Here is a 12442-nt window from a genome sequence, read left to right as displayed (position 1 = left end):
TTTTAAAGGAGGTGGTTGCTATACATGTCTGATTCTGTTTTCTATTTTCTTGTTTAAACGTATGACATATTGATCTTGCAAAGCACCCAAAATACCAAACCGATTTGTCAGAAAGTATACTTAAATATGCACTTTTCAAATACCTACAGGCCTGGCTTCCAAAACAGTATGTTTTATTATGGAGGCACTGTTGGCACCCATAACATTTAAGGTTGCGTTGACTTTTGCTCTTAAAGCAGGGATTCAAACTCTTTGTTATATATGAAGAATATAATGTATCCCCTAAACATACAATATGTAATCTTTGAGTAGAGAATGAAGTTTCTGAAATGTAAAAGTTAACTGTATCAACATATTTTAAATTGTGATAATATTTCATAAGAACAATCGCTAAGGAACTTTACCTTAAATACAGATAGATTTGGTCATCATTCTTAAGATCAAATATTCTTTCCCTCTATTTGACTAAGGGAGCAATCAAGTGTTTCAGTGAATCACATGCTGGCTTCAAAAACTCTCTGATGTGAGAGTCCATTTTACTGTTTTGTATTAAGTATGAATTAAAAGACAAAATACTTGGATTATCTTAAATAATCTAGAGAAATGTATTTCAAAAAGTATCTTGAGTCAAAAAGTAGCAAATCAATGTATGTATTTTCCATATTTGTATAGTTTTCATTATATTTTTGATCTGTTACTCTCAAGTCTCTTTCATATTTAAAAAATGAACTACACACCTATCATGCAAGATGTAAAGAAGTATGTTCAAATTAGATATACAGTAAAAATACACTTCCAAAGAAATATCATTTCCATTTTTGTTCATGTTTTTAACAGAATTTCAGACTAGTACATCAAATGTGGAACTGTACAAGTATGTGAAGAAACATTAGGATTGCAGTAGTAAAAAAATGTACAGCATTCAAAACCAACAAGCTCTAACAACTGAACAATACCACAGGATTGAAACAATTATGGGGACAACATAGGTCATTGGAGACAGTGAATGAATCCGAATGTCCCTACATAAAGGCCCTATATAGAATATTGTATCTTATTTATATGCAAAATCCCTGATTTGATTAAACCAGACAATTAATTGCCTGTTTTAGGTTTTAGATAATAGAAACATGAGATTATTCCCCTCCATAAATCTCAGTTATTGAAAAGGCAATATTGAGAACTGATTTCAAAGATGTGGATTCAGGTAGTTAAAACAAAAGATCAAAAAAATAAAATACCAACAACAACCAGCACTTCTCTTCAAATTGTTAACAGCTACATTTTGCTGCATTACTATTGAATTTAATAGTAAGTTTTGGAAAACCCTTTTGTTTACATAGGAATACACAGGTTTTTATTTATGGCCTGTATCCATTTCATATTGGACTAACATTGCCTTTTAAATCAAGAAAAGATCCAACTAAAGCATTTAACAAAAATAAAATTCCCAAGGTAATTGACAATAAACAAAACACCACATACAGCAGAATATCTGTGTGTGAACACCCTTTTCAAAAAGTAAAAACATACTCTTTAACAATCCACTAACCAATACTATTTCCTTTTTAGATATCTTTGCTATGGGGTATCTAGTAAAGTTTGCTAACTCAATTTGCAGGTTTTTAAAAAAAACATGCATTTGTAACTGTGTACAAATTTAATGAACTATGTTAAACTGTTTGTTTTTTAGGGATGGAAATACAATCCCCTTCACAAATCTTATCCAGTCATGATTTCCTATGGGGACTTCCTTGTTTCTCAGATTATTCATCTTTAATTACCAGAACTGAAGAGCAAGAAAGGTTAATAAATATTTTAAATACGTCAGGGTCCCAGTCTCACAGTTCTTGTGCACCCAGATCTCTCACTGACCTCAATGGGAATTTGGCATGCACAAGGTCTGCAAGCTTTCATCTGAGAAAGCTTTATAAATATAGCATTTTAAAAACCAAAACACTGTTTGCACGGAACCTGGCCTAATGAATCATCTTCAGTACACTGAGAGGAGCAAAGAACACAAATCTTAGCACCTATCTTGCTGCTAGTACAGAATAATCTTTTGCTGATTTCAATCCTATGGGAGCAACAGAGCAGTTTTTACTAAGTCAGCCATATACAACCTAACACATCTGACTGAAAAACCTTGCAACAAGATTGAAAAGAAACAACCTTATATATGGTACATATATTTTGTCTGCTCAAAGTCTGCATTAAATAAACCATTGGGAAAATAGCATACAGCATTCTAACTCAAATGTAAACCTTGCTGAGGTATACTTATTTTTTCCTTAAAGAATGAAAGACTATCTTTCAAAAAAAAGGGAGAAAGAGCTCAGAGCACAAATGATATTCAGAAGAGCACAGATCTCACAACTGGAGAAGGAATTAAATTAAATTGAACAGGTCCACTATGGTTTAAGGAATAGCCATTTTTATTAGTATCCATAACAATATATTCTTACCTGCTTTTTTATACCTTCAAACCATTAAAAAAGGCCATATATGTTTGTGAAACATAGTTTTGTCTCAATGTTATCTGCCAATGTTTTAAATTAATCTAACAAATACTTCTTTGTTTCTAGGGGACAACATTACCCAGTGTCTGTCTCAGAAATAGGTTGATCATGGCCACACTGCTTTCAAATGCCTGGCTTGCCCTCTCCATAAAATAGGACAGACACCTTTGGTTGCATAAAAACAGTATTTGTTTCCTTTTCAATGTTAACTGAAGTTTCAGCAACAAAATTAAGCAGTATGTTTGTGTAAATTTTAACATTCAATAACAATTTTTAGTTTCAACTAACAATTATTTATTTCTCTATAACGAAAATATCTAGACCCTGTTATACAAATTGGATTTTTCACCTATATATTTAGGAATCAGGAGGCAGATGTGTATCATATTTAGAGTTTACTCTAAGCAGATACTGTATTTGTTGTGCAATTTTCTCATCAATTTAAATACAGTCAGCCTACCTGCACTGTGAAATTAATGCTAAATGTAACTGCAGCTGTTACCAAGTAGTTTCCACAAGTGGTTTTATTACTGGTTAGATTTTACAAATTCTGATATTCAAACAGACTTTCACCTTAAAATTCTAAAACAACAAAGCAACCAATGAAGGGCATAGGACTATTCAAAGTAACAAACTCTTGTAACATTTTTGCCCTTGTTATAAATATACAGAGAGAAAAAGAGAAAAATGGACATGTAATCCAAAGTACGTAGATAAAACAGTATATAAGGCACATGGCAGTCTTTGAAAATTATAGAAGCTTTAGCCAACTTAAATTAATTGCTGTTTCCCTTACTCAGTCCACAAAACTGTACAGTTACACAAATGTTGTGTTGCAGATAGATCTTCCAAGTTATTCCTCAGTCCATAATCTGTAATATCAGAACAATACATTTCCTTCTGTTTTCAGGAGAGATCCTAAGTGTGGTTAGTCAGTTGCTCAAAGCCTCTATTAAAATACTCTTGGAATGTAACTAAGAATAATTTCTTTTTTAAAGAAATTATTGAGAAAGAGTCATCAGAAAAGATTTGTGAGAGTTGTCTGTGAAGGACTTCGAGATTCATGAACCTCAAGACTTCCGGGTACTGACGTCAAGACAGATGTCACAGTAGGCATGGTAGGGTTAGTCAAGTCTGTTAAGGTAGTGGGAGTGCTGGATGGACTCATGGAGGCGTTGGATATTTCTGAGGCAGGTCCTGATGGGGTTCCTGCTTGGAGTGTGGAATCTGAAGTCTTATCCACCCCTGTGTTTTCTTGACGTAAGAGGTTCCGTCTGAATTTGGCTCGGGCGTTTTGAAACCAAACCTGAAATAATTTAATATAATAGGGTAGCATTTAAAATACAGCATTTTTTTAAAAAAAGCAAAAGACACAAATTCAATACAGCCTCAATTAGATGTATTCTTGTATTGACGGCATACAGGTGGAACAGCTCACTTTACTACAGTAACTCCACAGGTTGTGTGCCCAGTTGTGTGAAGTATTCTCTGCTTAGCATGTAAAGCATTTCTGTTTGGCTTTCCCACATTTCTCTAAGTAAACAGACTGTGCACTGGGATATGAAGAGAACTGGGGATGGAGGAGAGGAATCTTGCTCTCCAGGCAATGGAGAAAACAGTCTTAGGGCTTCAGTAGCCCCTGTGGTTCATGCGCCTACCCCCAGCTCCTGAGAAGTATTTGTCAGGATGGGAGCGGAACTGACGAGACAATTTGTATAATCTTAGATTCAGCAGTGCCAGCCGTTTTTTGGTCCATCCCTCGACTGCAAAGGATATAGAGCCTATGTATGGCATCCTGCTCTTCCCCTCTTCCCAAACAGCTCCTCTACAGCTCCAGAGGTAGCAGAACTTTAAAGATTCTTTCTCCATAAAACCTTCCTCTCTCCACCCCAAAAGTGTTTTGGCTTCACTCCCCGCCCCAGCCTCTCTGTAGGATGTTTTCTTATTCTTGTTATGAAGGTATACAAAACAATTTGTATTGTACTAAAACATAATTTTAGAAGCAACAAAATCAATGTGCAAAAAGTATATTTATCTGTATGTAGCTAGAACTATATTTATCTCCTGTATTGTCTAGCTACTATCCCTTTGTCTATGACCGAGAGACAAAAGCGGCAAAGTTCATTTCCTAAGGCTAAATTGCCGAGGCTTCTCTCCAAAGGTAATAGTGTCTGTCCCATTCCTAAAGGGTTAGTTTTAAAATAAAATACTCTGCTAGTTTATCTCAAATGAAATATCAGTACAAATATATTAAACCCCAAGAATATTTCTATCAAATCCAGGTATAGAGACATATCTCTATTAAATTTTAAAATGGCATTAAAAGTCCTGTGCTCACGCTGATGCAGGCAGATACCGACCTTCTAATACCAGACACTCAGACATTACTGGGATAATATATCCCCTGGCTCTGATCTTATAAAGTGAAGCCCGACTATTTAGGTACCACAGGGTCTCAAGTCATTGTGTTGTATCACCTTTAACTGACTCTGTCCTGCTCTCACTGAGCTCACACTGACTTATTTCAATCCCTGTCAGTCTAGGTGCAGAGAGCCTTATCGTTCTTTCTGCAAGAAGTCTCACAGAAGGGGGCTAAGAGAGAGGAGATATCAGTAAGGGTGTCCTATCACAACTTTCTGCAAGATGGTCTGTTGTGAAAGAGGAGGTGTGCAGAGCCCAAAGGTCCAGAAGGAAGACAGAGCCATCCACACAGAAGTCTTGTGTGTCCTCGCAACTCCCTAACAGTATGGTCCTGCTGCAACTTGGGCAGCCCTGGGAATCCCTTTTGAGTGGAATCACCACCACACAGAGGAGGAGAGTGAGGTGTAAAGATAACACACTCCTGGGATGATGCATGTGCCCCAGCCTTCCATTCCCTCCCCTGGCCAGTCTATTTCCCACGTATGGATCCCCAGAACCAAACACCCTCTGTGGGGCTCAGGGAAAGAGGGGATGCTGTTGCAGATCCTCCGTTCTTCAGGGAAAGAGGGGCAAATCCATGTGAAGAGGGGTTTAGGTATGAACTCCAAGGAGTGGGGTTAAGAACAGACGGGCAGCTTGAACATAAAAAATTCCCTTTATCCTCATGTGCAACTCCTGCTAATGTCTTCTAGAGTGGTACACATAGACCAAGGGTAGTATATGTCCATTGGTGTCCTTGCTTGTGCAGCTTAGTGTTTTTAATATTTAATGTTGGCATTCCCCTTGTTTAAAGGGACACTGTCAAGTAGATTAGGCTCCATGCATAGGTTTCGTATATTACAATCAGAAAAAAAAACTATCCCAAAATTATTATTAACATTAACTTTTTTAGGGTTCTTTAAAGATGTCAGATGGATTATTATTATTTAGTTGTTAAGTGCCAGTGAAGTGTTCAGTACTGGGCAAAAACAATGGAAAGAGGGTTTTGGCTTAAATCTTCAACTGCAACGTCTGCCATTCCCAGGCCCTGATTCTGCAATTAGATCCATGCAGGCAGAGCTGTAGGGCTCTGTAAAGAGTGCCAGGGTCTGTCTGAGTGGTGCCAGCTGAAGGATCAGGAACCACATGTGCAAAGAATAAAGGTGAAACAGATTAGTCTATTTTGATTATTCAAGCTGAGAGTATGTAAAAAACAGCCATCAGAAATGATGAAAAGTACACTGGGAATTTTTAAATTTGTATGGGTTTTTTCCATTTTAAATAATATACATTATTTGTAGTACCAGTATGGGAATTTTTATTTTCAAATATATGTAATCTGACAATGTCCCTTTAATAGCAGGAAACAAAGGTAATCAAAAAGTTTAAAGAATAGCCCGTTGTTGTCAAGGTTGAATAACTCAGTCATTTTATAATGAAAATAAAATAAAACAGCCAAAGCCACCATTTCACTAGTTCCGATCATGTGCACTTGTCACCCCCTGACTTCATCCTGATATTTGCGAGAGACATACTTGCACATACAGAAGAGGGCCAAGCCCCACATGCTAGCAAAATTTCAGTTTCTAAACATGAAGTAATGTGCTGGTTAAAACAAATTATAACATTTCCAAAAGACATTAGAACTACTTTGATCTTCCATCCTACTCCTAAAGCCCAATGGATCCTTAACTGTGATGCTGCTAAAAAAATCCACTATTGTCTCTAAATGTCTAATTTTGTATACAAGTTAGTGATTTGGAAAAGAGAGAGGGTCAAGCCTCTTAGTTTGTATGTATTCCTTCCGTCTTCCAAAGTCATGAAACACTCGTAATCAAATCCTACCTTCAGCTGCTCATGCAACTATCTATGAATGCTACCAATGGGAGCTGTATACACATGGAAAGATTTTGACAGGGTGCATTTTCCCTTTAATATGATTCATTCTATTAGCATTATGGGTAAAATATATCCCAACATCTTACAGGTGCTGCCTAAAAACAAGGATAATTCCTAACTCCCTCCCTCTCCAGGGTGTTGTAGGGTTAACTGGTTAATGCTTGTAATGTGCATTAGGGATGCACAATGATGAGTATTAATATTGGTACTTAACAAGCTTCTAGATATTGACTGTACTGAGATTCTGAAAAATATTTAGCCTTGTGTCAGAAAAGAATAGCCTCAAACAGCTAACCCCAACAAATTGTATCCAAGTCTGTGGAGTAGACTTATGATGTGAAATATTTTCAGCCAATGTTTTTACTCAAGGGAATTGAGAGAAGCAAAATTATTGTTTGTGTGAGCTGTCGGTAATGTGGGCTTGCCTTGCACTATGTGTCATCATTTATATCTCTGCAGATAGGATGTAAAAGGCTACCAAGGCAGAATTCTCCACTCAGCACAGTGGTGGTACTGTTTTAAGCCCACTTTGCAGGTTCAGGTCCTGTACCAATAACAGGGCTACATTAACACAAGGAAACAATAACACAACTGCACATAACAGTTCTAGAACGGCTCATCTCACACTAGTTAGATAATTAAGAATCTGGTCTTCAGTATTTAGGAATAAATAAATAAATAAAATCACAACAGTGTGGGAAATGTTTAATGTCTCTTTGTTCAAATGCATAATTAAAGGTCTGAACTACATGAACTAAAACTACCACTGAAAAATAGAACCAACTATAAGCTCAACCACAAATAATACTACTATATTTGAATTAATGGTATTGAATAGCTTTGGATGGATCGCTAGGCAGGATTGTCCAGTGGTTGGGGCACTAGGCTAGGGAGACCTACGTTTAAGTCCCTGCTTTCCACAGACTTCCTTGAACAAGTCACTTAGCCTCTCTACATACATTTCCATATCACTTTCTTTGTCATATAATCTTGATGGTGTGTTAAAGAGATCCTGAATATTAAGGGCAAAATCCTGTTCTTACCTGGGACAGCAGCATAGAACAGGGTGGGCTACTGCAACAAGTTGCTTGCTGCTCCTCAGAATAGCATGCTTTCTAAGCTATTGGGAAGAGAGGAGGTATCTGGACAGACCTCTACCAAGCAGATTACATCTCCTTGAGGTTACAGATGGAATGGGCCAGCTCATTTGCCAGTCTTCCTCTAGCATTCTTTAGTCTCTATGAAGGAGCTTACCCTGCTACTTGCAGGAAGGAAAGAATCCTTTTCTATCTTCTCCCCTTCCCCTTCTGCACTATGCAACAAAGGTCAGAATCTAGGTCCTAAAAAGGAACATATTGTGCCTTTTATCAAAATTTCTTCCTGAGAACCCCTTTTCCTCATACCACCTGCAGAAGGTGTTAAATGCAAAGAGCTGTGGGGTTCCCCCCCTGTTCTTCTTTGCTGGGGAATGAACCTAAAGGAAAGTTGTTGAAATCCAATCAACTCGTTCACGTGTTCTCACTGTGACATGCATTAGGTATGTGAATGAACTTGTAGATCAAAAGATAAAAAATAAATAAAAACAAACAGAAATAGCAGAAATTTATGGAAAAAAGTTTAACATAATTCTGATTTATGGGAATAGTCTCTGCATTGCCAAACTGCATCAGGAACAATCATTTAGAGAGTAGTAGATATACGTTCCCCTACCCACTACTGCTGGCCATGGATGATGGATGACTCACTACAGACTGAGCCAAGCTCAAAGTCAGGTCTTCCAAGTGTGATATCAGAGACCCTGAAGAATCTGGCCAAATATTCCACTCGTCAATCAGCATACCCACCCGTGATATGTAGTCATGGGACTGATGTCCATACAGTAAAAGGACTATGGCCAACTCCTGGTACACTGGAAACTACACTGTGTATGCTTAGGAAGCTCACCAGTTTCATTACAAGTGCCACAAGGCTTAGAGACAGCTACTTCTCTGTTCATCAACTGTATGCAGGCTTATATAGAGTTTCTATTAAAAATTATGTATAAAGAAAGAGAAAGATGTTGAAGGCAAAAACATTGTCCCTGGCCAAATCAGCATAGACCTAATCTTGCAGAAAAGAAGGTAAGTTTACAGACATGCCTGGCAATAACACGGGCAATGTTTGGAATTTAATACTACTGGAACATGTCCATGTATGTCTGAGAGTCGGTGTGTCTTCAGTACGGAAGATGGATGAAATCTGATGTTGCATGGCATAGCTCAGTGGTATTAGTGAATGGCTTTGAATTCAATAAATGACATGGACTGGATATCAAACTCTTCAATTTAAAAGAATTAATGAACAGCACTGTGCCAGGAGCCAACAAGCATGACGAGACTTCCCGAGCAAGGAGCCACCTTGCAATTACTGTAAGCGAACTTTCAAGTTTGAAAATCATCTCCATTGCCACAGAAATCTAGCTTGCTTCCTCTCACTGGTCAGTTAAAGTGCAAATTGGACACAGAGGCTCTAAAACTCTGATCTATGCAAGCCAAAAAGAAAGTGCCCACATCATAGCCCACATTAATTTCCAACATATAGCTTGGAAGGGTGGATTAGAGCAATTCCACCACTGGCAGAAGAGGCCATAAGTATGACTGTATTAGGCAAAGTGTCACTCTGAATCCCTTTCTTGAAACACTACTGCACTATTTCCTGTGGTCCTACAGGTCCAATCCTCTCCTCCTTATTGTCCACCTCCCACAGTGCTGCCGGCAAAGCAAACCAGATATGCCACTGTGGGAGCAAGATGACTGATTCTCCAATAACATTAGCAAGCTCATAAAGAAGCTGAGTGGAACTGCAGGCGGCTGGACTGGATGAAAAGAAGGGCAAGCATTCAGCACCCAGAAATTTCAGTGGTTAAGTATGTAAGATGGGGGTAGAAAGAATAGAGCAAGGGCAAAGAACCAATGACAGAGGGATGTTGAAGTGCTGGCATTCACAGAGTAAGAGCGTTGGAGCGGGAGAACTAGGGTGTAAGAGGGAAGGAAGGAATGGGAAGAATAAAGTGGGAAAAAATTGAAGGGCACAGCATGAGTAGAGAAAACAATGGAGAGGGATGAAGGCTAAGATTGATTCAGCTGGGATGGGATGAGAGAACAGAAAGATGGTGAGAGAAAGAGACACGAATGGCATATGTGACTGACGTTACTTGATGCACTATGGGAAGGCATTCAGAGAGCTCTGCGATAGGTGAAGTACAAGGAATAGAGAGGAGATGATCAAAGTGAATCAAAGTGTGGGGGGAAAAGAAGAAGAGAGAAAAGGAAAAGAGAAGCCAGAGAAACAGGAAGAAAACGGAAGAGAGGAAGTAGCAGAAGGAACATGGAAACATGCAGAAAATCCTTTCTTGTCAGGCACATATGGGATCAGCTGCTGCAAGAGGCACCGATTCAGGCATTAATAAGTGCAGGCACTAGCAGGACAGGTATCTGTCCCACTGCGCTGAGGTAGGGCCATAAAAACAAACAATGTCAAACAGCAGGAAAGATGTGCAAGAGAAGGAGTCACAGTAATTTTGTCATTACAGTTTTTTCCAGAGGAATCCCAATCTTCACTCCTTTTTCTCTCTATCCATCTATCACCACAAGATCGAGGCTGACTCCAGCGAACTTATCTTTTCTCTTAGCACTGCTTTCTCCACCCCTTCTCCATTTCACTGTGAACTTGCCAAGGTACTAGCGTTTCCCCATCGTTCCCTGCCAGGTTTTGTCACTGTGCCCCATTTGGTTTTGAGAAAGGCTCCAACCCATTTCCCCACAAACTCCACAGAGGCTTTTGTTTACAACTATTTCAATAGGAGGGTCTAGAGCTCCTGAATTCCCAAATTTACCTCCGGCTCAAAAGTCATTTTGGAGAAGAGCCCACTAAATCCAATTTGGTGTAGCACAGAGTATAGATTTAGATGGAGCTGAAGGATCCAACTTTCCCACCTTTTGCGTCCCATAAATATTCAGAGGGAACAAGTGCCTTTGGGCCAAGAAAAATCCAGCATTCAATGAAAAAAGTCTTTAAAAATGAATGAGAAATTAACGTGTTTTAATCTTTGAAAAATCTATCTTTTATTCACTTCAGCTACAAAGCCAAGACGTCCGATCTGTCCTGACTGACAAAATAGATCAATATTTCTGTTTAATTTTTTATGCAATTATTCATTCATAGTGACTTCTAAACTCCTATACTGTTATTTACCTAGAAAAGGAATATGATCGCTAAAATCATTCACCTCTCCTTAAAAGAATACTGCAGGAAAAATGCCTGGCAGTTGTAACTAACTGTTTGATAAAAATAAGCAAGACACCTAATTTACACAACTGTGCTCTAAAAATTAGGGCCCAAGTTCTATTCCTCTGCAAGGCTGTAAAGAAATGGCTTTTCTCATACTCTCTGGGATTACTTTACACGTCACAGAGGGTACCAACAAATAAGAAAAATTTGGACATTAGCAATATGTGGAGGTATTATCCACAGTGTTTCAACTGAGGCTTGTCAAATCTGAGATTGATATTTTATTTACTGCTAGAGACAGAAGTCTTTGCTCTTCTTACCTGAAGAACTCTTTTGGTTAGGCCAGTTTTCTGAGCTAGCTGTTTCAAGTCCTTGGCATCAGGATTGTGGTTAATAGCAAAATAAGACTTCATTGTCCGCAACTGGTGGTGTTTGAATGATGTCCTCATGCGCTTTGTTTTTTGATTACTGGGGTATTGCTGGTCTCTATCCAGGTGGTCACCATCGTTTTCATTGCAACTTAAAGCTAAAGACAAGAAGGAAACGGTTGTGTAAATCCATCACTCTGTGACCAACATTGTTTGCAAATCATCTGAGTGCAGCAATTAAAAGAACATACTATGGCATGTATTGTAATGATAGAAACCCTACTTGCCTTCCCCTCCATTCCTGCATCCTTCTATTCTTCCCTTACAATAACTAGTCTGCAAGAATCCTCACCTGCATCTTTACTGCTTTTAAAATGTCAGGTCTCTTTCCTTTTTTCTTTTCTCCATCTCCACACATCCATTCCATGACTTTCTGTCTGTAGGACAGTAGCTGTCCTCAACTCTGTAAAGTGTTTTAATGCACTTTGTATCACGATAAATTGCATTGTACTGTACACAGAAAGCTGCTAAATAGAATCCACTTAAATCTTGATGGAACAGACTAGTTAAAATTATAATTATTTCCTCCATCAAACTAAACCCTGTAGAATACAAGAGAGACCATTAAATAAAACACTGTTAAAGGAGTAAAGTTTGTGGGTACAGACAGAAAATTACAACTATAATTTGACTAGTTAAAGAAATAAGCCTGTTAAAATATGTCAGTAGTATGCCAAATCAAAAATATACATTTTAGAAACTATTCTCTGTATATTTATATTTCATTAAAAACAAAATCTCTTTAAAAATAGTGGTTCAAAGAATCAATTTTCCATGTATCCATTTGAGATCATTTAACAAGACTGCCTGATAGATCTGAAAAAATCAGTAACAAGTCTTGCAAAGAATGTTTAGGAGCAAAGGAACATTACGATAATTACCAAATAGTATTAAAAGTTGCACGCCAAGCAAAATATTATCATAAGC

General features: G+C 38.0%; 1 protein-coding gene across 3 annotated transcripts in view; it reads right to left on the bottom strand.

Moving 5' to 3' along the window:
• Positions 1-436: 436 nt before the first annotated feature.
• Positions 437-12442, bottom strand: part of LHX2 (LIM homeobox 2) — a 38057-nt gene continuing 26051 nt past the window's right edge. Inside the window, exons 4-5 of one of the 3 annotated variants that reach the window (XM_038375168.2) lie at positions 11408-11613; positions 437-3825 (exon numbers count right to left, since the gene is read on the bottom strand). In XM_038375168.2, coding sequence (XP_038231096.1) covers positions 3538-3825; positions 11408-11613 — 494 coding nt within the window. In that variant the 3' untranslated portion in view covers positions 437-3537. The remainder of the gene's footprint in view (positions 3826-11407; positions 11614-12442) is intronic. The other 2 variants (XM_038375169.2, XM_038375170.2) reach the window with 2 other exon arrangements.

This window comes from Dermochelys coriacea, chromosome 16 (genome assembly GCF_009764565.3).
Source record: "Dermochelys coriacea isolate rDerCor1 chromosome 16, rDerCor1.pri.v4, whole genome shotgun sequence".
Taxonomy (NCBI): Eukaryota; Metazoa; Chordata; order Testudines; family Dermochelyidae; genus Dermochelys; species Dermochelys coriacea.
This window is presented reverse-complemented; position numbering and strand designations above follow the sequence as displayed.